Genomic DNA, 26836 nt, shown 5'->3' on the forward strand with positions numbered 1-26836 from the left:
ACAGATGTTTCCTGAACACAGAGTTCTAAGTAGAAGATGATACAAAAGAAAATGCTTTATGTCATTACCTTTGCTAGACCCCGCTTTAATAGTATCACTGCAAGAAACACGTTTCGAGGTGAACACTGGTGGAAAGTGGTTAGAAATGTGGACCCATTCTGAGGTATTGCTTATTTGAGATGTTATTTGGCCTTAAGTTATGAGAATGGAAGGAATGCCGCATGTATTTGGTGATGAATGGTTTGTAAGCTAGTGATTTTAAACAGTGGTACTGATGTAGATAATCATATAAATATATGATCATTCATCTCCAGACTGTGATAAGTTATTGATCATGGCTATGTGATTAGTCATTGATGCTGTTTTGATTATTTATGCATAAATGCATAAATTTACATGGAATGAAGAAGAGTTTGTGCTTCTGCACTTTATGGAACTGGAGGCTTAGAATCTGAAGTTTGTCTTACTCTGCACTACCTGCTCAGTGGAAGTTCTCAGTGGGATTTGCTGCACCTCTGAAACAGTGCGCAGACATCTCCCTCAAATAAGAGGAAATGGAAGCATTAGTTCAAGGTTTTCAAGAATTTATTTCTAGGACCCATTGATACTTCCAAACATTCTTTGAAGGGTGGCAAAGGGGTTAATATCTTGTGAGTTACATGTATTAATAATAAATTGGGTCCTTGAAGTAAAGTTTTTGGGAGCATTAATCAGACCAGACTGCTCTATAATGTGTAATCATTTGTAATCAATTCCACAATTTGTCACAGCTTCATGCAGCAAAGTAGTAGTGATTAAGATGCCTGAAGTTTAAGGATGAAGAAAAAAGCGTGAGAGTTATTCCTGGACATTGGCTTGAAGTAAAGACTGTCATGATACAGCCAATATTGAGGATCATAAAATGGAAGTCTGAGTGACTCACAGGCAACAGGGAGAGCACCTCCAGTCACAGCTCATTCATGGTCCAGCTCATTCTATCACATACAAGGAGGAACTGTTTCATTGCTGCTATTAACTGCCTGACTTGTCAGATTTGGTGATTGAGAGCTTAGTTACAGCTAAAGTCTCCTGGAGAACAGCTGGGCATGTCTGCTGTGAGCAGTGAAAAGCTGCTGGAATTTAACTGGCTGGACTTTGTATGACTGGATGTCTTTTGCACTGTCTCAACAGTAAGTGTTGATGGAAATCAGATGGTCAGAACACGTATCATGGCAAATAGATGTCCGTGAAATCAGTTCTACCTGCATTCTGTTGTACCTCAGTTGAAAGAGTCACCTTCAACAAGGGGGATGCTGAGATTCAGCAGCAGGTACAGAAAGCCAGAGTAAGTAAGTATGGTAGTGTAGGCCAATTATACCTTAATCTGTTGTCTGCCAGCTGTTTGCTGGCAGTAGTGAATATCCTCATTTTATTCAAATGGAAACACAGTTCAGTTGCTTTGAGCTGTGTTTGCCCTTGTTTAGTTAAAGGTTATTTTAGAAATTAAGCACTAGATTTTTGCTTATTGCACATCGTTTTCTTAAGGCGTAATAAAAGCAACCTTTTTTCGTGTTCTTGAGCACTTTGTAGAAATGCACGATGTTGCCAGATTCCTTTAGAGAAAATATCTGGTGTGAGACTGTCAGTTTTGGTGTATGAAAAAAGAGGATACGTTCAATTTTTAACTGATTATTTTGGGGAAAAAAACTGTTCAGCAAAAAATGCTGAAGTTGGATATTAGGCACAGGTTTAACCATACATTTGTGAGTGCTGTATACAGTCAAGGCCCAAATGATGTGGCCTACAGCCAAAGTGTCACTGTTGGTATATTTGAGTCACCAACAGATACATTTATCTTCTTTTTATGGTTTGCTTCTGCTATGGCAGCCCAAACATTAAATACAAATATGACAAACACGAGTGAAAAATATGGCTTTGTTTGGGGGAAGAAAAGCTGCAGGCGCCTGAAACGGATGGTTTTACAGTGTTAACTGTTTAGAGGATTACAGTAAAGGCTTAAAGAAGTTTTGTTTTGTAGAGTCTTTTTTTCCAAAGGAAAGTTGAATTATTAATGTATGGATTTTGCTGCTAGAGGGGTGGTTGCCCCAGGTGACTGACTTTTGTGGCCTTCTTACTTAGACCAAAATAATTCTTAAGGTAGACTCAGTTGGTGAGCCATTCTGTAAAAGAGCTTGTGTGTACATAAAAATTTATGGATTAGAGAAGCATTGATCTGCAAGGCAAGAAAATCTGTATGGCAAGCCAAGGAGTTATTTGAATGGAGGAATCTGAGCACTGCAATCGTATTTGTTTTTTTTTTATTATTCCTTTTTATGTGCAGTCAGTGAACTACCAGGTCTGTGAAAGAAAAAAAAATGTAATTGAAGTGAATGTTAGAGTAATTAAAGCGGGGTGGTATTCTGGGTTATTGCACACTAATGGTAGGGCAATGGGAATAGTCAGTTATATTCAACATTAAGTGTTCCATTAGGGAAGGAATATGCCCATTTATTGCATAGGTGCTACTGATTTCTAAACTAAAACATGAATAGACCAGTATTTTTGCTAGGACTAAAGGTTTCCAGGCTAGGTTCTGATCACCTCACCTACCTTTCCTTCCCAATTCACATTTAGAAAGCCAATTGTGTGTGTCAGTCTTCTGTATGCTGATTCTATATTTTACTATGTAAACACAATGTCTTAGTTAACTCCAGTGTACATAGACTACATGTAGACAGTAGCTGTTGTGGTTATCTAAACAGAAAGCTAAAAGAATACAAGGACAATTGTGTCTAGAGGTGCTAATAATGTTAGTCTATATTATATGTCATTTATTGTATTGATTAGTGTATATTGTCTGTAACACAAGACAGAGGAAAAAAGAATCGTTTCAATATTAAATAATATAGATATATATTATTCCAACCAGAATGTTTCCTGTGGTTATTTTTCACCTTAAGTACAACAGACCAGTTTCTTTTGCATAATTACACACAGAGCATAATTTTTAGTTAAGATCATGTAAGTTCTAACTGATGGCATTTTGTTTATTAATTTATGTTATACACTGCCTAGTGGGGACAATTTTCAATTGACATTTCTACTCTTATGTAATTGTTGACCTGTTTTCACTCTCACTCAAACTCAACATATTGTGCTTTTGAAGACATTCCCCTCTGATCTGGGACAATTCTCAGCCAGAATCTCACAAGCAGCTTTCTTCTATTTACTTAATAGTAACAAAACATGTTTTCCTCAAAATTTTGTTGCTGATAAGTGAACTGTATACTTATGTTCTTCCAAACTGCTGGTGGCTCATCCAGTGCCCCACGGGCCTTGTACTCTTCCCCCCTGTACCTGATTCCTGTGTCATAATTGCAATCCAACCAGCTGTTACTCAGACCCATGCCCCTCAGGACACTCACAACATCTTCCTCTCTCTACCAGCCTTTGCCTCGCTACTCATTCTCCACCTACTTAATTTATTTGGGAACACTGGCAAGCTGTTTTTCAGTGGAAGGTGAACTCATTATTATTATTTGTCTGAAGATATCTCGTCCTTTGTTCATCAACCAAACAAAGGGCCTCCCATTTCCCAGTGATTTTGTTTAGATACTGGTGTCAGTATGACTTGCATTACCCCAATTAACTGCTCTTAACATGCAGTGCACCAGCAGCGTTCCCTGAGAGCCAACAAAGAATGTAGGAGCAGCAGGGATCTGGATAATTGGGACAAAGGGCTGATTTACTTGTGGGATTTCAGATGTAAACTTTGCACTTACATTTCCAGACCTGCACTGCAGGCTCTATCAGCATAGTATAATCCTTTTTAAATGTCAACCACGCACTTTTCCACCTATTACTGCCAGTTTTCATTGCAGAGATCAACCATCATTTTTTTAAAGGAAAACGCAAACAAAAAATGGGTACTCTTGTGTGGAATGGACATACACTTTATTGTGATTTTAATTAAAGGTAATATGGCATTGATATATTTACAATATGATACTAAGTTTAGGACTGACCACAGTTTTTGACTATCCCAATAATCAGCTAAATCTATTCTTGTGACCAATGTCCTTGTGCGATGACATTAACTACACCAAATGCCAAAGCATAAATATGACTTTGGTTCTCAAGGTAAAAGTTTCTATTCTTTAAAAACTGTAATAAATTAACCTGATATTTCACTGTCCTCACTCTTGAGAGTCTGGAGAAATGAAAGAGACCTAAAAACTATGTTACATTTCATATATTTAGTTGTGTCTACTTGCTTTGTGCTCTGGAAATTGCTGCAATCTCAGGACTCAATAATTATCATCTCACTGGGGTGACAAATGGAGTTAGTGTTGCCATTCTTTCAGTGGAGTAATTCACCAGATCTGTCATTACATTTTTGTAGACACTAATGAATAGGGGAGAGGCATATGTCAAAAATACTTAATACTGAGCTTTGAATCCATATTTCACTTGGCTGTTCTAATGTCTCAGCATCTGAATCCAGAATAGTTCATTTGGCACATTGGAAGGTACAGTATCATCCACTCAAAGTGGGAAAATTATTGAGTTTGGATGCCCTCTTTTGAAACATTACAGGAATTGCATTGTTTGATTATTTCACAGAGCCTGCTTGGTCACACAGAAACTGTTTTGCTAGAATTTTGTTGTAGAGACTGAGTCCTGATAGCGGCACTGAGGGCGTCAGTGCAATAAAGTAAAATAAGGGATAAGGGATAGGATTGTCATACTATCAAATCATACTAGGTTAATCAGATCAGACATGTACATTTATTATCACTTTCAAAATGTGAGTTGTGTTCAAAGTTATGAACGTGTTGATATGAGAATGTGTTGATATGTTTTATATGCTTATATATATATTTGCAGCTAAAAAGAGAGCAATTTGTTTTTTCAACTCAGATTGTAACAAAAGTCAATACATCACAACATTTTCTTAATCATATGTGTGAATGAAAAAAAAAAACATTCTTATGCATGAAATGCATCATTTACTACTTAAATGACAATACATACACAATTAGCAAATTGTCTATGATACTGGCCTGCATTCATGATTTTTCTCTATACTGGTTTCACAGTCTTAGAACAAGAAGTGGGTGGTGTTTCTGGGGCCTTGCTCTTTTTCTTGCCCTCAGGTTTCTGCCGGTAACACAATCTGTCTGACACATAGGGTATTCCACAATCTGTACTTTCTGTCTAGTGATTGTTGGGGACACAGGAGAAGGGAAACAATTTCTTCCTTGAACTCTCAGAAAAGGTGAGGGGATGAGGGAATGGTGAGTGCTTTCCATGGTGAAAAACGTGTTTGATGGCTAAAGCATAATACCTACCTTACTTGTCCCTTCCTCATTGTTAGCCTCCCTTATTAAAATTGTTTATTCTGTTTATTCTCCTTATTCTGCTCCTTCATCCCAATCAGTCCATGTAGATTTGTCCTCCACCCTTATCTGTTTTCTCAAATCCTCCATTTAAGTCCCCCCCACGACACTGTCTGTCTCTCTAGATGACCTGTCATCCATTTTGGACATCAAATCACAAGGACATCAAACACATCAACAGGACACTTATAAAAATGATCTATATACAATCCAGCTGTTAACCTCTCTGCTTAGCAAGAATGAGCATTCAATGCACAAAAGCAAACTAAAAAGAATAACCAAGGAATAAACCAATAGTCATGTTTCTGAGAAACCAAACATTTCTGAAAGCTGACTTTTATGATAATGATGTTTAAAATTATTGAAGAACTGCAAAACTTCTTTCTTCTCACTGGTCAGCAGAGCTCTACAATATTCCATTTTCAATGTACATGCATTTTCACTAGTAAACACATTCTGCTCATTCATACATTCATTCTGAGCTGCAAGTACAGCTGTGGAGTTCAGTTATATTACTCAAGTTAATCCAAACTGAAATACTTTAAGTTGAAATACAGTAGTATGGTAATTAGATATTTGTTTCAGCTAAATTTCACATTACTGCTCCATAATATCTGCTGCATTCATTCTACTGGAGATGACATTACATGGAATGGGACTTTTACTCTCTGAGAAAGTCAGGCAAACTAGGTGAAATGCTCTGCTCTGAATGACATCTTGGGGCTGCTGGTTAAATTCAAGTGGTTTTCTCCACCTCCAGGTGCGCTGTGGCAGTTACATCTTGGTAAGACAGAGGGTATTGAGACGTACACCTAGGATAGTGGCACCTGATGCATAGCGGATCTCCCTCAGGATACCATTCCACTTCCTCTCACTCTCTTCATATCTGTGAAAGGTAAGTTGTACTGTATTATTAGCAGTAGCCGTAGTAGAATAAGTAAGTACATTTTTATGGGATAGCAGTCTGCCAATACCATTCCAAACAGTGCACTACAATGTTTAATAAAAGTCATTTAAGTTTTAAATTTAAGTCACACATAATGGGAATTCAACATGATGTGCTCAAAGACAAAATTAAAACCCCCTCATCAACCACTGGAGATTAGTAAAACAATGGTCATATGACTTACCTCCAGATGTCATTCATCTCCTTAGGGATAAGCTCCTCATTTTCAGTGGGCATCATGGCAAACCCTCCCACAGCATAGAGGCAGCCAGCTATGGAGACCAGACTGATGGAGCTGCGCTCCTGGGGGAATTCCAGAAAGTCAGACCACCTGAAACAGATCCACGATTCTTTCAGCAGAGGTTCCAGGCTCCAATGTATCAATGATCACCTCCTGAGTGAGTGCATTTGTCCAAATCAGGTTCCCAATGAATTAATGAAATTCATCAGTTGAAGATCTGTATGCATCTGTGTATAATGCCATGTGCGTATATAATCCACACATTTTACTCATGATGAAGTTAAATTTTTCACCAATACTATTGAATGAGAACTTTAAGCACCAAACAAGAAAACATTTGGGGATTTTTTTTTAAATATTGTTTTGATGTAGCATATATTGGCCAGATGTTGGGTGACAGTGCAGCATAGCAGGAAGGAGCGGGACTCGTAACCGAAAGGTTGCTAGTTTGCTTCTCTGCTGGGGCACTGCTGTTGTACCCTTGGGCAAGGTACTTAACCCAGCATTGCCTCAGTAAATATCCAGCTGTATAAATTGTTAACATGTAAAAAATTGTAACCTATGTATGTTGCTCTGGATAAGAGCATCTGCTAAATGCCAACAATGTAATGTAATGATGTGCATACCTACCCTTGGCTAAATCCCTCAACCAAACCCTATGAACAACACATGCTGTAGATTTGCACTGATGCTCACTTGTTGCTGGCAATGTCGTAGACCTCCACTGTGCTGGTGAGGCCCGTGTCTGTGACTCCAGCTGCCACGAGGATTTTGTCATTGTGGACTGTGACACCGAAGAGAGAACGGGCCGTCTTCATTGGGGCCAGCTCCCTCCACTCAAATTTCTTTGCGTCGTAGACACACATCCTCTTCAAGCACTTTCTACACAGAGGAGACCCACAAGTTTATGCCATTGTATAGACACAGGAGAGGATAAAAGGGATTTCATTCATTTATAATGTACCGTTTGGTGTTTCCATCAAGCGTCTTCACTGAGGCACAAGCGTATTGGCACAGAGTGGCCAAAGATGTCATAGGTTCATATCCCCTGTGGGATGGTGATGCAATGGTGTGGCCAGCGTACTTTGTGCAAGGCCACATGCATGTATGGAAAGCTGTTGATGGAGGTCTGTTTGATCAAACGTGTTTGTTTGATGTCACTGTTAGCTGTGTATATTTGAAAGACTGAAGGAGAGAGGGTCTATTTTCTGGCAGAGCCCATGCTGTGCTTCCATCTGTGAGTGACAGTTCCACATTACTGCACCTCTCAATGATAGATCCATTTCCTCCTGTTTTCCTATATGCAATACATCTGCCACTGATTTCTCTATTATTTACTGTATCTACTGTCCAGGGATTATCCATTATGTAACTCATTTGCAGCCTTTTTTTATTCATCACAAAAGCTGGAAAAGACAGACCTTAAAGAAACCATGGGTCTTCGGTTTGTGCTAGAAAACAATGTGGATGGAATGAAAAAACACAGTTATGCAGTGTCATCTTTGAAACATACTTGTTGTCTCCCTTTCCTCCCATTACATAGACGAGTCCGTTATGAGACACGGTTCCATGGCCGTAAACTGTGAAGGGAAGTGGATCCGATTCCCCCCATTTGAAAGACCTACAGGGACAAAGAAAGGTGCACACAGAATAGTAGGTTTAGACATGTTCATCTTGTCATAAGATTTTAGAGTGTAGTGTCACCTCTGCATATTGCCAATATCTTATTACAGCCAAGGCTCTGGGTGATTACATACAAAATTAACCACTCTGTGTAACAAAGCATGGTCTTAGGCCAATTAAGATATTTCTGTTGGGTTTGGGGACCTGTGGAGTCTACTGGGTTACAGTTTTCTGGGACCAGGATTTCAGTATTTTCCTCACGTATTTATTTTGTTTCACTTTGCATTCAAGGTGGATGTGGCGACAAATGATTGTTGTCGAAAACTTGGGCCATTTCTCAAAAGTTTCAGTCATAGTGCAGTCATTCTAAGTATTCCATTTTCCAAAGATTTCCCACGAGCCCTATTTATAAACCTGGGCTGATCACTTCCCTTGAATTCACATAATGAATATGTTTAGATGGGAGTTTGATAGTTGTACTCACTGGACAAAGAAAGGCATATGTACAGTCTTTCACAAGGATTGTATGTAAGTGGAAAAAAGTATATCAGCTTATTGATCAATAATAAATATTATTTTTGAATACTGGTGCATGTGTATATTATATATATATCACTGCCTTTGATAATTACAGATTACTACAACAAATAGGACCCAATTTTGAAGTTTCTAAATAAAGGGGGTAACTTACGCTTTGAGAAGATTATTCATATGCTTTTGTGCATCATGTCAGGCTTTTTAGAACAGTTACATTGGGTGTACCATGATGGCATGTGCTAATTAAAGCCATGATTCACTTTTTTGGTAAGGCAATACATATAATCCAATGGTGGTCTAAATGACAGGGACCATAATGTAATCTAATACAGGGTGTTTCTGAAGTGAGCTGTGAACAGCCGTGAGATGTCAGCCCCTGTGCAGGGGCTCCTTAGTAACTCACTGTCTGTCGTAGACCATGACAGAGTCTAGGGTGCGCTCTCCCTCCTTCAGCTCCTTGCCCCCGATGACAAAGATGGAATTCTCTGCCTCCCCCATCCCGAACAGGCACCGGGGGGATGGGAGAGGGGGCATTCCTAGCCAGTCTGAGCCCATGGGGTCAAACTGCAGTGAGACAGTACCCAATATTACTCCATTAGAGTAATTATGTACATCTAAATATATCAAACTTAAGGGACACATACATACATATAAACCCTGTCAAGAGAATATAAATAGGGAACAGTATACAATACCCCACTGAAATCTTTTACAAGTCCCTGGTATTTTGTCATACTATCAAATCATACTAGGTTAATCAGATCAGACATGTACATTTATTATCACTTTCAAAATGTGAGTTGTGTTCAAAGTTATGAACGTGTTGATATGAGAATGTGTTGATATGTTTTATATGCTTATATATATATTTGCAGCTAAAAAGAGGGCAATTTGTTTTTTCAACTCAGATTGTAACAAAAGTCAATACATCACAACATTTTCATAAATAGATACATTTTGTGTGATTTGGAATCCTGTATCCACTTAATGTTATCAGTGAATAAATTAAAAGAATCAATGCATTCATGCCATACCTGTAAAAAGTAGGAGCTGAGTGGCTCCTCTTTGCTGTGCTCATCATAGAAAAGTCCCCCTGCCACAAAAATTTGGTCCTCCTTGGTGACCAGGCTGCAATGGTTCTTGGGAATCTGAGTAGATAAAGCTGCCACGTAACAATCATTCCCTGTGGGGTCATAGGCCACTGCTCCTGTGTCACTGATCATGAATATGAGGTCTCTGAGGAACATGCCAAATCGCAGGTTGTCATTTAGGATCCCTGGAAGCAAGCCTTCCTGCTCCTGCTCCTCTTCCTCCTCACCCACTTCGGCATCCTCCTCTGTTTTTTTGCTAACTGCCTTCTTACTCTTGGTTTTCTCTACTTCAGGAAGCTTTCCGTCAAATGCATCTTTGACCAGCTGTAGCTTCTCCACAATCTCCGGGTTTGACCGCAGCCACTCGTGCTTCTCCACCTTGTCAGTGAAGTACTTGATGGGCACCAGGCGGAAGCGGACGCATTCCAGCAGGCCCGGCAGGTCCTTGAGTCGGCTGTCCTTGTCATGACTGACCCACTTCAGTACCGACTCGAACACCAGCTCCTCGTTTTCCACGTTCAGGGCGTCGGATGTGATGACGGCCGCCAGCTCGTTCGGCCCCAGCTCTAAGAACTCCTTGTCCCGCACAATCAGCTGGAAACGGTTGCAGACAAAGTCCCGTGCGGAGATGGCCAGCCGGGGACAGTCCAGCATGAGACCGAGCCGAAAGATGGCCATGCAGTTGCTGAGGCTCAGCCTCTTCTGTAGGAAGGAGACGCAGACCGTGAAGATGGAGGGGATCTGCAGCAGGTTGGCCACTGTGAAGATGTCTTGCACATTCTGCTCTGTCACGTTGATGTTGGAGGTGTAGATGTATTTAAGGATCATCTCCATGATGTTTGGCTCCACTTCCTCCAGCACAATCTCCCGCTTCTTGAACTCCTCCAGGTCTGACTGGAACATGGCCCTGAAGAAGGAGCTGCAGGCAGCGAGCACCAGCCGGTGGCAGGGAAACTCCTTATCCTTGATCTTGAGGACACAGTCCACAAACTTGTCATTCTCCAGGAGGTCATACAGCCCATCCTGCAGCAAGGTCTGCTGGTATATGCGGGGTTCCTCCATCGGGTCTATAGGCGCAGCCATCTTTTTGTAATGTTGTGTTTGGATTGCACCAGATGGATAGGTTTCCCAGTCGCCTCTCTGTAGCACAGCACTGACTTATTCAATGCCAAGCCCAAAAAGAAGAAGCGGGCTCTGTCAGGCTGGAATTATCCCCCTGAATTCAGCACTGCTGACTTCCTCAGCTGTTTCAACCCTTCAAACTCCAACAGGAGGTATATTTATAGACCAGGCCCTCACAAAGCTGAGGAATCCATATGGTGCATGTGAAATATGATCCTTAGCAGTTTGTCCCAGGCAACAGCTGACACACAGTCCCATGGCCCAGGAGGAGGAGTTCATCGGCACATGGCTTCACATATTCAGATCACTGTCAACAGCGACTGCGCCCCCTGGAGGGGCCCTGGATCAATGCTTACCTATGAGATCATCACCCTCATGAGACCCTTTAGCAAGTGCTGAGTCATTAAAAACCTGACCCCTTCTATAAAATTACTGTCCACAAATGGAGTTTTTTACTATCTTGTCCACTTGCTCCATAGACTAAAGAGCCTATGGTATGACATTACATTACAAAGTGGAAATCTATGTACAGTAAATAGCCAAGTGAATGACTTGGGACACGAAAAGACATTGTTCATAAAAAAAAACAAGTAAAAGATGAAAAAATCAATGAGGAAACTTGGATATCATAGTTGGGGGTGCATTATATATGCAATGTTGTTACTTCAAACCTAGTTAATATATGCACATTGAATCAGTAAGCAATGATCTTTTTTCTAACAACTTTTTAATGGTTGAACTAAAAATCAAGTTAATATAGTTTGCTCTGTAATATGATTTACCTTTTTAAGAACACAGTCTTGCCCATATAAATAAAATGGTGACATAAAAATAACAGAAATGCAACAATACAGTTCTCTCTGACTCTCGTATGCATGTTGTGTCTGAATTGAATAGTTAAGTCACTATTTTTAAGCTGGGATTTCCATCACTATGAGTCTTACGAACTCTTGCAGTAACATCATTTGAATAGTTTTATACTGCAAATAAACAGACTTGTTCAGATGTAGCTGTCTTGTGTTACAGTCATCAGCTGTTCTCCATATCAGACCAGAGTATTAAAAGTTTTTCCAGCGGTGTAGAACCCTCTGAGAGTAGAAGTGGGGAACAGGCCAGTTTGGTTGTCTAAACAACACACACATCCCAAAAACCATGTGATATACAGGTTATGAAGATGATGGGGATCAAAAAGTTGACTCATCCATATTTATATCACCTTTCGGAAACTAATCTAGGCCGCAGCGTCAGAGAGTCGGTATTTCAGTCCATTCTTCCTGACAGAGGGAAGCATGATGACAGAACAGTTAATCTCTCCAGTAACAGCGATGTCTGAGCCAAACATGACTCTTTGTATCTGCACTCTCACCATGAAACCTTTACACCGAGGCCAAGGCTGAGCTCTGCCCGATTATATACAAACCCAAACACCAGACAGTGAAACAATCAAAAATATATTGGGTATAAAGGTGTATGACAGGGAAAGTATTCGGTGGGCCACTAACTTAAATTTGTTTGGTGCCTGTCCAACGAAAGATTATTCTCGTGATTGCAGTTTGTATTGTTATATCTGTCATTTGTTAAAGCAGAACAACAATGTTCTGATTTACTCAAAGTCAAAAGCTGAGTAAAACTTATGAGATACAGGGATTCTTCCAGAGGAAATCAGTAAATTGCCATTGCATTCTTTAAGAAATGTACTGTTTAGGATAAAGGAAAATACAAAAGACAAGAAATGTTTCAGCTTGTAATATATTAATGTTTCATGTTAAATGTACACAATACATTTGGCAAGCAGGTGAATGAGCTATCCACTAGTGGTTTATATGTAGAATACCAGTGACATTTATTTACAGCAAGTGCTCAGGAAATTCACAGTTAAAATGTGTGTTTAAGAACATGGTATAAAAGCTATGATGATGGAATTATAACAGTCTAAGAAGCTCACAGACAACTTAGTGATGGGACTGAAAGCTGGTTGAAGTTCTGTATATTGAAATAGACTTTGCTGTCGTTAGCAAACACTAATTTTGGTTCAAACCACTCATAACTCACGGTAGCTCCATACATTTTCTCCCACAACTAGTGCTGTGATGTGGACCGCTACTCTGCTTTCTCCTTCCCTGTCTCCTCGCTCTTCACAGGCTCTGTGGGAGCAGGGGCAGTAACAGGGGCAGAGACAGTTGCAGGGGGAGGGGTAGGGGCAGGGGGTGGGATGGGGTCGGGGTCATCCAGCAAGGCCTGCCTTCTCTCTCGCTCTTTCACCAGCTGCACTCCACAGTAGGTGACGAACAGCACAGACAGGGTTGACAGAGGAAAGCCTGTAGGTGGAGTTAATGTTGTAAGTGGACATTCAACATTATATGACCCTGTGTGTAAAACCAAACCTGTGGCTCATACAATGGCCTACAACTTATTATGTACCTCGGAGAATAGAATATTTTTTTCTGGAAAAAAACTGTTCATGTTGAAATGAATTATATTTGGTATGACTGCTTGATAGAGTAAGCCTCTAGTCTAGATAATGTGTATAATATTTACATCAGGGTAGGTAACTCTGGTCCTGGAGTGCCAGAGATTGTTCTGGTTTTGTTCCATCTGAGCTCCTAATCACTTATTTGGATCAGTTATTCTGCTAATGAATGCAGGTGCCCACGTTCTTGAAGCGCTAATCATTTCACCATTTAGACTACACCACCTCCATTCTTTTATCATAAACCTGATCAAATCATGTGATTAACAGTTTTGTCAGAAATAATAATCTCTGAATACCCTAGAAAATCCTTGTCTTAAAGTCTTAAAAATCACATATACAATTCAGATAAGAGAAAATAGGAAACATCAGTACACCACAGTATATTGAAGCTCTTTGTAAATAGTGAGATAATACAGACATGAATTAAATAATGTAATGTGCAGTAAACAATGTTAATATGCTTTCAGCAATATTTGAATCACATATTTGCCCCTTAAAACTACTTTTTAATGCACACATTCATCAAAAAAGGCACAGCAGGTTGGCAATATATTAATTTACACAGTGACAGAAAAACTAATGTCACATTTATTGAAGGATGTTCAAGTATCCCGGTGAGGTAATATGTCAGTTCAGTTCAGTCTAAGATTCTTTCATGTGAACCGCAGTCAAGCACTGAGAGAGGGCACAGCTGTCTCACCTTTGAGGATAAGTCTCCTGGCAACCAGTTTGGCAAAGTCAAGGCTGTTGAGAGCCAGTACGTTGTAGAGGACGATTGTCCAGAAGTTAGCTGCATTGAACGCTGCTCTTATCCTACGAGACATGGCCTCAGACATTGCCATCTGCAGGGAGGAGGACAGTATTGCAGTACAGCTGTTGTATTCAGGGTTGTAAAATTTACCATTAGAAAGCTTGGGCATAGAGCTGTAAGGTCAGAGAGTTGAGTTGATGCTAATCCTTCACTAAATATTACGAGCAATGCTACCAGGCAAAATAAATCACTTAATTTATGTCTCCCTGTAGCCCACCTCATATCAGTACTGATGCCAACCATTAAAATACCCTGGGATTTAAAGGGTGTAACCTCCAAATCTGTGCACAACCATAATGAATTAAGAACAAAACTACTGACATTTGGCTTCGTAAAGGTTTGTTTATGTAAGTCTCACTGAACACCTGATTGCTCAGAGATTTACAAATCCAACAGGTCACATAAAAGTGACATGAACTACACTGCATGAGTGTGCTTTGGCAGGTCTTCGGGCTCTCTTTGACAGTCTCACCTCCATCGAAGCAAAGGGCTCCAGGGAGAAGAACTTGCTCAGCCACAGCTCAAAGTTCAGACCAAAGCAGTTGAAAAATGACCAGATGAACACGACCTCGCAAGGTCCCAGCCACAGGGCGGTAACACCAAATGTGCAAACGGTCGCCACAAGCTCATTCCAGATTTTGTCATGGTTTCCTCCCAGATAGTCATAAACATACCTGCAGACGAGCGTTCAGACATCTTTTGTTTTGATGGAGAATCATAAGTGTCAGTACTGACAGTGACTGACAGTGTGCATAAAACGGTCACTACCATACCTGTCAGCATGCAACACAATTATGTTAAAAAAAGGAAATGCAAATGAAAATTCCTTAGGGTGAGATGAGATTACATTTCATTACATCTTATCTAGGCATATCTCACCATTTTTACATGTTATCAGTTTATACATCTTAACAGTTACTGAGGAAACTTGGGTTAAGTACCTAGCGTAAGGGTACAACTACAACAACAGGGCCCCACCTGGAAATCAAACTGGCAACCTTTGGGTTGCGAGCCCTTGCCATTATGCCACATTGCTGCCCCCAAATGAACTAAATTAAATATTTCCATTTATTTTCAGCATGTGAGCCAAGGCAAAGATGGGTTGAAAGATACCCTACTGTGGACATGTATTTCAAAATAATTGAATACTCACTTGCAGAGCCAGTCATTAATCCCTCTGTCAAAGTGTCTGTAAAGATAAAGGAAGACAGCGCAATTAGAGCTCTACAACATTAGACCTTGTATCAACAAAATCATGTTGTCATACTCAATGTCTAGCCTTATTGCCATAAAGATTAGATGAACCATCAAACATCCTAAGAAAAATAATTGAAAGCAGGAATTCTTTTAACCTTACATTCATCATTTAGACATGCTTTACAGGTTACACAAGGTCAATCTGAGACAAGCATATCCTGTGAAAAAGGTTGAGGGGAAGTGATGATGTTGACATAAACTGTTATAAACTGAAATACAGCGCTTGTTGCTGTTGGACATGACATGCCACAGACCATAGATTTTTACTTCCTTCACATTTCACAACAGGCCTGTATAGCTGTAGACTTTCCCTATTTATGCTGACTGCATGTGTGTGCATGTGTGCCTGGGCCTAAAAACATGGTACCTGGATATTTATGTATTTTCATGAAAATAAAGGTGTGACAATGTGTGCCATTAGCCAGAGGATCAGACAGAGATTGCAGAGAAGGCTGTTATATAAAAAGTAATTGTAGAAAAAAAGATCAAACATGTTCTACACATTTCCATTACTCTACACTAGACCAGATTTCAAATGGAAATGACACACGATATGTCAGAGGCCAAATGCACCGGTCCTGACATTTTTGCTTACATTCTTTAGAAAATGGAAAAAGATGAACAAGATGTCTGCGTACTCACGTTTCAGCAAAGACATACAGCATTGTGATGCATTTAGGAGGCTTAGGTGGGTCCAGGTGATCCAGTCTGGAGATTGTATTTATGACCCCAAACATCACAGCTGCTTTAACCCAGTCATACACCAGGTTAGAGTAGGCCAAACCAGCTACAGGTTAAAAAAAAAAAGATCAGCCAGTATATCATGAACCTGTTGTATGAAACTGAAGACACTCTTCTGTTAGTATAGAAATGTGCATCTGCTAATAGGCTTTGTATATGTTTAGTATGATAAAGCAGTTTGTGACTTGGGGAAATCAGTCACTGACCAAGTGCCCAGTCAGAGAGGCGCTTCATCAGCTTGATGTCATTGGGTATGGTGAGAATGTAGAGGAAGTGGAAGAGGATGTCCACCAGGATAATGGCCCCCAGGTGCACCAGGGCCTGGGTGGTGATGTTCCACATCTCCCGCTCCTTGCGAGTTAAGTCAGGATTATTGGCCTGCAGGGGGCAGAAGGTCCACTCTAGTCATGCTGATATTTGATATGGTCTCAGTGTCCAATTTTAAGTGATGATGTGGATGTACTGCAGCTTGAACCAGACTTGACCAGCTACATGACCAACTACATTTAACACACAGAAATAATAATACTCAGGTAACATGATTTGCATGGGTAGGCTATAAAGTATATCAGAAAAATGACTATAACAAAAAACTGTAAATAGTCTTACTGTAATGAATTTCATTTAAAGACTCACCTGAATGTGGAATTTATCGAAAGTCATAACAGGTCCAAAGTAGAAGAAGGGGAGGTAGAAGTTGTACTTAAGCAGTTCCAGAAAGCTGTAATTGCCCTCATTCTTGTCACAGTTCTCCAGAGCAAAACTCATACAGCGCATGATGGTAAACCCACAGCCTCCATAAAAAAGTATGTGCTGAAGCTCAAAGCTTCCTTTCACAAAACCCTCCTAGAATAAACAAAAAACAGCAAAAAAGATTTTGTTTGTTCCCTGATAAAAAAAGGTAAATGAGACATTTTCTGAAAACTGGCTGTAGATAAATAAAAAAAACAACAATATACAGCTTAAGGAAAAAAATATTGTCAGCTAGCAAACAGGGTAAATTGATTACTGGACTAATCACCATTTTCCAATATCAAAAAGACTATTCTAGTACACCATGAATTTTTCCTGGAATTTTTAAGCAATTTGAATTTACTCTGTACAATGCTGTTACAATGAAAGTATAACATAAAAATGGGTTGAAAATATCCAATATTTAGATAATTTTTGTTATATCAAACATTTTCTTCCTTCTGAAAAAGGTATACATAAATACTGAGAGCCCTTTTTATTAATTTCTTTATTAGATTAATATTAAACATTCTTACCATAAAGTAAACACTACATTACAGTCAAAGAGGGACAGTAGCACCCACCTCAAGAACGTACAGAGACTGTTTAGAATGATGGTGAGATGTTACACATTGCTTATTTTTGATTGTTTATTTTGACCCACCACCTAAGTAAAAATCCCAATCTGATCTCCCAAAAAGCAATGACCCCAGTGCTTCAGAGAGCTGACATAATCCCTGTCAGTACGTGACTCCTGACCCACCTGCCAGGAGATGAAAGGCTCCATCTTAAAGGTGGCCAGGCTGGTCAGGCCAGCCACAAAGCACAGCCACCTGAGCTTGACCAATGAGATGCTGTAGAGCAGTATGCAGTGGGACACAATGAGAGTCACGTAGGTCCACCCCATGCTGGTTAAGACCGCCAACATCCCATACACCATGTACACTATGGACCTGTGCTGTGGGAAAAAAAACAGATTCTCATTGTCCCAAATATGCTTAGATTCCGTCTCAAGTTTGTGGTATGAATGTTTACCCCAGCCTTGATCCTAATCTCTACCTTTATTCATGAGTTCAAGTGCTTTTATTTTTATTAGTATGTCTGATGGTCTATGCTCCAGTGCTATGCTACAGTTATCTGAAATTAATACTGTGATTCAGTAATACATTCTGTTTGCTCCTTTGTATTATTCTACATAAAACTGCTGTTGAACAGTATTTCAGGTATGACTTAATTTTTCAGCAGAATTGGATAAATTATCTGATCGTGAACTACCATAATAACTCATGTTAAATAGACATTGACTTAAAAATATAAAAACAGCAATGAAATGACAGCTCTTTGTGGGTGCAAGTGAAAGCGATAACTAATGAAGTAAAGGAGTTATGGTTCATGATTGGGAACCGTGGATGTAATTAGAAAGTTACCTTGTATCCGCCCAAACCAAACTTCACTGAGAGCAAAGTAAAGAAAAAGTGGTTGCAACATTATCATCCTGTAAAGCTTAACAATACTGTAGACTCCTTCATTTACTGCTTTAATGATCTCTGAAGGAAAATCAGAAAGAGCAATATCTTCGTAATATAAAGACCAATTAATCAAAAGAAAATGAACCTCTGAAAATATACATACAGATAAAAAAAAAACAAGAAAACATCACTCCCATGACTTGAGATGCCTATTGTTCCTCTGATTACTAAGAAAGTAGTCATTCATTAATATTAAAATTGGTACAATCTTACTACAACAGCTGTTAATGGTATAGAGACAAGCTATTCTGTTATTATATTGATTACTTGTTTAACTGGTTGTTTGTCAAAGGAAATAGGACCCAGTATCAGTGCAAAAGGCATATACAGTACTAATGTTTCATCTATGTGTCATCCTTTATTAATGCTAATATGGAAACCAGGAACCCTCTGTGAAACAAACTAAAACAAAAATGTACTCTATAAGCATCTGCACAGCACCTGAAACTCAAACACAGTATATCAACTGTAGTTGGCACTTACGAGGAGTCTGTCATTTTGGTATACAACGGCATGTAGGAATTCTTGTCTAAACATTCAATTAATTTTTGAATAACAACACGGAGATGTTAAACTTTGTTTTCGTGCAAGAAAACTACAATCACAATGAGAGAAAAAATGCAAATTCTCACTCAACTGTGCTTGCCAGTCATTGTCATTGCATCCGCTTACAGAAGATATATTCATATTCCCTGTTGATGTATATGTTAGGCCTTGAATGCCTACAGTCTGATAAAATCCACAGGTCTATTTACATCAGCACTCTCTCCACACCTGGTCAGACCCATCACGGAGCTATTCTCCAATGTTATTTATAGCCATGACAGAATGTGCAACAGTTGACTGAAGCTGTGCACCCTTACAATCAAAAACTGTGGCCTGCTGCCAAAACACATTTACCCAGGTATTCTCCACTCATCCTACCATGGGACAAGTACTCAGCGCACCTGTGGAGCCAACATGGAGCAGATTTTTGCGAAGATCACATGGCCCGACAAGGCGAAAAGGATGTGACTACGGAATGTTGTGAACCACATCACCCATTCAAAGTCAGCCACATCCTGCAAAAAGAAAAACACAAAAGCAAGAGAAAACGCACAGAATAAAACATCATTGCCATTAAGGACCCATGTTTTAGAGTGACTCTGATCCTTTTCAACTTGAATTCAATACAGATTCCCACTGACATCACACTTACGAAGGATAGAGATCCTCTTAGCTTGTTAGGACGGGAAGGATCTTTACTGGTATCAGATTGTATCTACCGCTGAAATTGACTGCCTTTTAGAGTTTAAGTGGTAATGTTTCATTTATATTGTACAATTATTATTTAAGGTTAATGTAAATGTGTGTGTTTACAGGATCCTGTGTTTTAAAGTGTGGTACATCGGCCAGCACCATCACAATATCTGTTAAGATGATCAGACACCACGTTCATAAGCATACTTAACATAAAATCTATAAGATGTTACTTCTGGTTCATCTAAAACTGCAGCTATTAATGCCTAAAGGGGGAGGTGTTGCCATACAGAGGAAATGATGTCAATGATCTTATTATTTTTCTTAGTATATTGTCATTTTGTAAATATATTAGCCATCAAATCAAATGCTGTACGGAAGAGAAACAATTTTAATTATGTATTAGTGTGTCAATTTGACTTAATAATAGGCTCTCTCATATCTAGTGGGAATGGGATTCTTAACCTTACAAAGTCCATCTGTCATTTCAAAATAACATGGTGTTCCCTTAAGATATAAACTTATTCTCATTGGATATACATCTTCCTTTGAGATATTTCTTTGTTCCATCAAGATTTTGTTCTATTGTGATACAAAGTCATCCCCTTGAGATGTTGAATTGCTCCCTCTGGATTCAATTTTTCTTACCCAAGCCCCCTTCTAGGGTTCTGTAATTTCCTGCTCACCATTTTCCTGCCAAAGTAGTACCACCCTGGCTTCACGCTGGTCTTGAATATCTTCCTGTTCACATTTCCTGAAAAGGAAAAGATTAGATCAATTTGCATCCATTGAAGAAATAAGGAGAAAATTACTGCACTTGTCTGTATATAAGGTAGTCATGACTATAAGGTTACCTCCTCTTTTCATATAGGACAATTCTGAAATGACAAAACTCCATCTCGTCAAATCACCAAAAAAAAGTAAAACAAACTAAAAAATACAGCTTCAGCAACCAGTGGGTAAAAAACATTTTTTTTCCTTTATCACCATGGTGGATGCAAAAGCTCTGATAGTAAATCTAAAAATGCTTCTGTTTGTAATCTAATAAAAAGGTTTAAACACTATTGCTCTCCTGTAATCGGTATTCTCTCCATTCTATTTCTGGATAATAATTGCAATGACCCTCTTTTCTATCTTTTCAAACTGACTGCATTTAGGCCCAGGAAAAAAAATTTCCTGTCACAGTTAGCATTCAAAAGTAGTACTTTTACCCAGCGATACATTTTCATCTCACATTATTTTCACAATCGTGAATTAACTGCAGGTTAATTAATTCCTATGATCTCAAAATTGATATCATAACTGCTCATTGCCTTGGATACTTACCCAACAGTTGCTCCGCTTTTTTTTAACACGGTCATGGCAGTTAGGCTTAGACATTTTCCTACAGCTATGATGACTATAATGTGGAATTACTGAATGAACGCACTTACCCACCGGCATTGGTTTGCCCAGTGGTGCCACCTTTGCCACTTACAATTAGCAACTTTGCTTTTCTGCAAATGTAGGCCAATTATATTTTTTAAAGGTTTGTTGTGAGGAAAAATATAATAAAAATGTCTCATTTCCCTGCAAATATGGTCAATTACAGCTTTTCATTCCGTGAAAAGCAGAGTGCTTTGGGTTGTATTTGTTAATTATGTCAGACATGACATGCTACTCTGTTATTAATTAGATGCTTAACAGCTTGGAAGAAATCATAAAGTATTTCAAGATTAAACCCAGGGAAACTGTTTGACTGAGTATACAGTACCATGCACATTGCAGGTGCAGGTATAGCCTCTACAGCCCCTTAATGTTTACTGCTTCCCCTGAGGATTGGTACTGGGTGCCCTTGAACCTACTGTAGAGCAGATGTTCTGTTGTGTATGACACCCTAATCACCATCGTACAGTGCTATTTTCCTCCCTCCTCTTGGCCTGGTTTATTAATAAGGAAACCTGATCTCTGCTGCATGCTCCACATATCTACATGCCTCTCACCTCCAGGGCTCATAACCAATGTCCCCCTGCCCTTTCCCCAACACAATGCGGAGCACTCTCAATCCATTCATAGAACAATAGGTCATTATGAACTCAGTCCTCCATTACAGGGCAAAGAAATGAAGAAAGAATAAGTTGTCAAAAAATATGTCAAAAGATTTCAATTTTAAAAGATGTCTATGATATTTCCTAACGAACTCTATACCAGGTTCAGAAAATGTTTAGTACTCATTCATATGAACTGACTATAAACTGTAAAACGATACCAAACCATGCATACATGAATCCCATGAAACAAAGAGTCGAAAAGGTAGGTATTTCAAACATCGAGGGCCCAGTGTTCATGGCATAACGTAAATCAAGGTCTGTCAAACAAAAGTCAGAGAGGTGGAATATCAGAATGCATGACATATATGCTTGCAAAATACTAAAATTTTTGTTGAAATAAATACTAGCCTACCATATAAGACATCTCAAAATAAAAAGTAGTCTGGTCATTTGATCTGGAGTCTACCCAAGTTATCTAAATATTTAGTATGATATAAATAATATGATTCAATGATCATTCTATTGAATAATGTCAGTGATAAATGCCTTTTTTCTCAGGGTTTAATGCAAAGGAAAACAGATGTTACTGATAGCTGGCATTATTGAAACTTTACTACTGTAAAATCTTGTGTACTTGATGCAAAGGCTGCAGAGTAAAGCTAAAATTTTCCTCCTGGAATTTTACATTCTTCTTGCCTGTTTAATTACGGATCCTCCACTGTAATGATGTCTCATCACCACTACTACCCAACACTAGCTACCCAATTATATCAGGTGTTGTGCAGGTATAGCTGTCACCTGCTGCACTCTAGCAACACGAGCCAATGTTCAGCTACAGCTGGAGAAGTGGAAATGCCACACTGCACCAACCAAATCTCACTTTTGAGTCCATAGAGCTCCCAGTGATTGGTTTTGTTAACCAATCTCGACAATCATACCTTTTGTTAATCAATCTTCTCTTTATTTAATCTTTATTTAACCAAAAGTATCTTTACTTTCAATGAAGAGGTTCACGGTTGTGGTGGCTTGTTGCAAAAAGGATTATGTCTGAATTTAATCTACTGTACTAGAGATCTGACTCCTGTCATTGAGGCCCACTGGGCACTATTATACTCTGCATGCATAGAATATACACAATGCTTTTATTCCATTTCAGCCAAAAGCAATTCATTCCCTCACACATTTCACAGCCATCTCATCCTGACAAAACATTCCTTGGGGGAGTAGCAATATAAATAGTTGATATAACAGCAAAATAAGAAACATTTATTTTCGCATGCATTTATGAGTTTGTTTTTCCTGGGGTGCTGAATGCACTCAGTTATATTTTAACCCCTTGTCTTTTTAACTGGTGTGCTTATGTTGTTTCAGGCTATTGTGTTATTACTCCTCTGTGGTTGAAGAGTTGGGTGTATTCTTTTCCATTATTTACCAGGATTGTCATGTGTGTGTCTGTGTCCCACATTCCTGCTTGCTTGATGAGTACATGAGCCTTTCTGCTAAGTCAGTATAGTCTGCTAGTAATAACATTTAAGTCATGGAAAGATCCACTGGTTGAGCTGTCCTACCGAGAGAAATAAACTTACATCTTGAAGCAATGGTTAAATCTGACGACTGGGCTAGCTAATAGTGAGAGGAGAAGGTTAACCTTCACTGCAACACGCACATCTGTCACGGGCAAAATATTGAACTAAGCTATCAAAAACTGGAAATCAAGCTGGCACAGGCACAAGTACACAGGTACACAGGCATAATTACATCTACCTAGCTAGTCATTATTTATATCTAGCTAGTTTACTATAATAGTTGGCATCCAGTCATGTACATTTCACCCAGTCAAAATACTGTTTACCTTATACAAAACATATTTTATCCACTGACCACAGGTCAGTGTTTTGAGCTATCTCAGCCTACAGTGTAAATAATTATGGTTCTCTTCACATTTACTTTTATATCATTACAACCAGGTCTGTATCAGCTACAAGATGAAAAACACTGTAACAACCTGCCAAGACCTGGTTCACAAAGACTGAAGTTTCTTACTGATATGCATGTAATTTATCTAAGAACTTACCACTGGAGACCTCAAAGATCCAGCTGGCAGCCCACAAGATGGCCATGTACAGCACACCAGTGTAGATGTACAGCTCATATTTGGGAAGGGCAGCTTTGACTCCCATAGTGAGACACTAGTACAAGCAACACTGGAGGTACCTGTGGAATTAAGACAGAGCAGGACGTAGTGCTGGTCATACTGTCATGATGAAATCACACCAAGTTTCATTGTTTGCAGTGAAACAAATTGTATCATATCACAAATCATTGAAATGGCTTCAAATGTTCTTGCTAAATTTTACCTAAATCCACACAAAAGAAATTACTTTTAGAAATAAAGTACATTTTAACTTCTTGTCAATACATTTTAAATTATCCCAGGCATCCCAGACCCCTCACTTTCAATAGGCTTAACCAAATTTAGCAAAATTATAAGAAACACAATGTAATATAAGTAGCTCAACTGTGCAAGCTAAGGAAAAAAAACACATAGTCAATTTAGTACTTGATATCATTGCAAGTCAAATATTGTATCTTTTCATACATTACTTGTTTTGCACTTAAGTTGCATGCATGGGATCATCTTCTGACAGGTTAGTTTCCTTTCAGAGACTTTTCACAAGTGAACCACTGAATTCATAGTGAACGCCTTTTTGAGAGTCATAAAACCCTGTTATCAACTCAAATGTGTAGATTGTGTGGTATCAGTGGACTCACACCAGTGTTAGAACACTGTAAAAGCAGACCATGGTTTAACTTTTAACTTGAGTTTGATGTTTTGTCAAATAAACTTTTACAGTGTTCTGCAGGTAATTTGTAGGCAGATGGTGTTCACGTTTGCCCATGTAGTTTGTTGAAAATGTGTTGGTTGTGATCAGGTCCGAGTATGTTATGCATTGTGTAATCAGTGATAGCTATAGGTGGCATTACAATTTAGAAAACCTCTGGGCTACATTTGATATCACAGCAACGGAGGCCCATACAGTATGCCACATGCCTTACATTTGGAATATTCTAGATTGGGCAACTGTCTACTGTACCCACACATGCTACCTGTCATGCAAGCCACTATCTGTTGACGGAAAATAAATACCACGATCCAGATATCTACATGCACGCAACCTAAAATATTAGACAGCTGAAATAACTTCATGCCAAAATGAAGCAATTTACAGATGCGTCTGTTCGTAATATTCATTAAAACAAAGCGTCAACAGTGACAAAACCATACGTGCGACCATACAGATTATATCGAGTCTCTATAAAGAGTATATTATATTATATATCAGCGTTTCCCAAACCTCTCCGAGAGGACCACTTGTCTCTTGTTTTAGATCTCTCCCTGCTCCAACACAGCTGATTTAAATGAGCAGTTTGTTATTAAGCAGCTTCAGGAGTTCATAACGAGTTGATCATTTGAATCAGCTGTGTTGGAGCAGGGAGAGATCTAAAACATGCAGGACTAATGGTCCTACAGGGGAGGTTTGGGAAACGCTGTATTATATATTAATTATATTATATTATATTTACATAGTGGTCACTAGGAAGGACAAAGCAACAGAACAACTTTCCACTTAAATATCTGGCTGCGACGTCCCCTGAAGTCATCTGGACCATGCTGCCCCTTCCTATTTTAAAGTTTGCAGCTGCTTCGGTGCTGTGAGCTCCCGCGGCACATCAGTTGCTCTCTTCAGAAAGGAATTAGCAGCAACAATTACTTTAAAAACACAAACGAAACGCCCGTGTGTTCATTTACAACTATGCTGATAATCAGACTTGCACAGATAATGTGTAAATATTAGCCCTGAGTAGAACAGGGAAATGTCACGAGAAAACCTTTTTCCATTTTGCAGATCATCAGAGATGGTGTGAGCTTGGGTGCGAAACAGAACAATTAGAACTGTTTTGTTAAGCAAACACTTCTGCTCTGTTACAAAATAACGGCTTCTACCGCGTTCCCACTAAAAGTTAGAACGCGCAAATGTATTGTGAATTATGGACAATTGGTCCTTAACGACACTTGTTATGGGCTACTGACCTTGAATGCAGCTAAGCAGCTGTAAGTCAGAAGACAGACGAGCAGACTGAGATGGCAAACCTCCTGCTTTAAAAGGAAAAAAAAAAGAAAATGACTTTTCACTAATGCATCCGTCTCGTTGTTCTACTGCTGATGGGGCACCTTACGCGGTGGAAGCCACCAGTCGATGTGTTAGAACAGTGAAGCTGGTGTGAGCGCCCAGTATATTTAAATTATTTGACATGCTCCACAGAGAGGGGTGGTGCCGAGCCTGTCCGTCAAACGAGAACAGAAAGAGAGACACTGTTCTTGTTATTAACTTTAGACAATTACACTTAACGCGTCATACATAATAAAGCGTTTGCTAAATAAATAAATGTGAATGTAAACGTACAATTGCCCCAGTCGATATGCCAGTTGTTATGTTCTTCGGGACTTCATACCTGCTTAGAGGATGGGATAATTGTGACGATCTTTACATATAATCTCGTTTACACTTACTCCTGCCATTATCATATGAGAAAAAAAAAAGATTATGAAAGACACCTGAAAGATTACTAATAAAACACTGTACTATGGTACACCTGTTAGTTTCCAATAATATTGTGGCAAGGGTTTGCAATATTTGCCAAATTTTGGAAGACAAAGTGCCTACAAAAAAAAAAAAAAAAAAAACTCGAAACGGTATCATTTTTTCCTGTTCTGTTCGTCTGATCAAACAACTTCAACAGGTGTCCCAAAGTCATTTTCAGCAGCCTGGGTTTAGCCTCAGTAAAAGGACATGCAACTTTGTTCATTGTTCAAACTGAGCCACTGCTTAGAAAAACTGATAAAGCCCTCTTTCTTCCAACACAAACCCAGGGGTATCATTGTCTGTTTTAGAGGGTATTGAATTTATTTAGATTCATGCAGCTTAGCCAGCATTTGAGGTTGCACTTATTTCTCTAGACTGTCAACAGGTACCTGTCTGCTTGGTTTGAAGAGCATTTATATACACAGCATTAAACAGCATCA

General features: G+C 39.1%; 2 protein-coding genes across 2 annotated transcripts; both read right to left on the bottom strand.

The window, feature by feature from the left end:
• Positions 1-5936: 5936 nt before the first annotated feature.
• klhl40b (kelch-like family member 40b) lies at positions 5937-11061 on the bottom strand. Its single transcript, XM_036521880.1, has 6 exons — positions 9760-11061; positions 9129-9289; positions 8079-8186; positions 7262-7447; positions 6509-6655; positions 5937-6264 (listed from the first exon to the last, which is right to left on the bottom strand). Exons 1-6 carry the CDS (start codon positions 10897-10899, stop codon positions 6153-6155), a joined length of 1854 nt encoding a protein of 617 aa, XP_036377773.1. The 5' UTR covers positions 10900-11061; the 3' UTR covers positions 5937-6152.
• Positions 11062-13038: 1977 nt separating this feature from the next.
• hhatlb (hedgehog acyltransferase like, b) lies at positions 13039-26000 on the bottom strand. The gene is made up of 12 exons (XM_036553990.1): positions 25844-26000; positions 23825-23964; positions 20407-20474; positions 19429-19542; positions 17716-17910; positions 16857-17066; positions 16427-16598; positions 16122-16266; positions 15376-15411; positions 14695-14896; positions 14112-14253; positions 13039-13256 (listed from the first exon to the last, which is right to left on the bottom strand). The coding sequence occupies exons 2-12, from the start codon at positions 23928-23930 to the stop codon at positions 13039-13041; spliced, it is 1608 nt and encodes a 535-aa protein (XP_036409883.1). The 5' UTR covers positions 23931-23964; positions 25844-26000.
• Positions 26001-26836: the final 836 nt, after the last annotated feature.

Source organism: Megalops cyprinoides, chromosome 2 (genome assembly GCF_013368585.1).
Source record: "Megalops cyprinoides isolate fMegCyp1 chromosome 2, fMegCyp1.pri, whole genome shotgun sequence".
NCBI classification, from domain to species: domain Eukaryota; kingdom Metazoa; phylum Chordata; class Actinopteri; order Elopiformes; family Megalopidae; genus Megalops; species Megalops cyprinoides.

What these genes read in the sequence shown, in the direction of transcription:
- klhl40b (XM_036521880.1), bottom strand. Translation starts at nt 10,899, where the DNA reads ATGGCTGCGCCTATAGACCCGATGGAGGAACCCCGCATATACCAGCAG. An exon ending in TCAGCTCCTACTTTTTACAG is followed by an intron (nt 9,290 to 9,759) that starts GTATGGCATGAA and finishes GTCTCACTGCAG; the next exon opens with TTTGACCCCATGGGCTCAGA. An exon ending in GGAGGAAAGGGAGACAACAA is followed by an intron (nt 7,448 to 8,078) that starts GTATGTTTCAAA and finishes TCCTCTGTGTAG; the next exon opens with AAAGTGCTTGAAGAGGATGT.
- hhatlb (XM_036553990.1), bottom strand. Translation starts at nt 23,930, where the DNA reads ATGGGAGTCAAAGCTGCCCTTCCCAAATATGAGCTGTACATCTACACT. An exon ending in GATCTTTGAGGTCTCCAGTG is followed by an intron (nt 20,475 to 23,824) that starts GTAAGTTCTTAG and finishes TTTCCTTTTCAG; the next exon opens with GAAATGTGAACAGGAAGATA. An exon ending in AGCCCTTTGCTTCGATGGAG is followed by an intron (nt 14,254 to 14,694) that starts GTGAGACTGTCA and finishes TCCTCCCTGCAG; the next exon opens with ATGGCAATGTCTGAGGCCAT.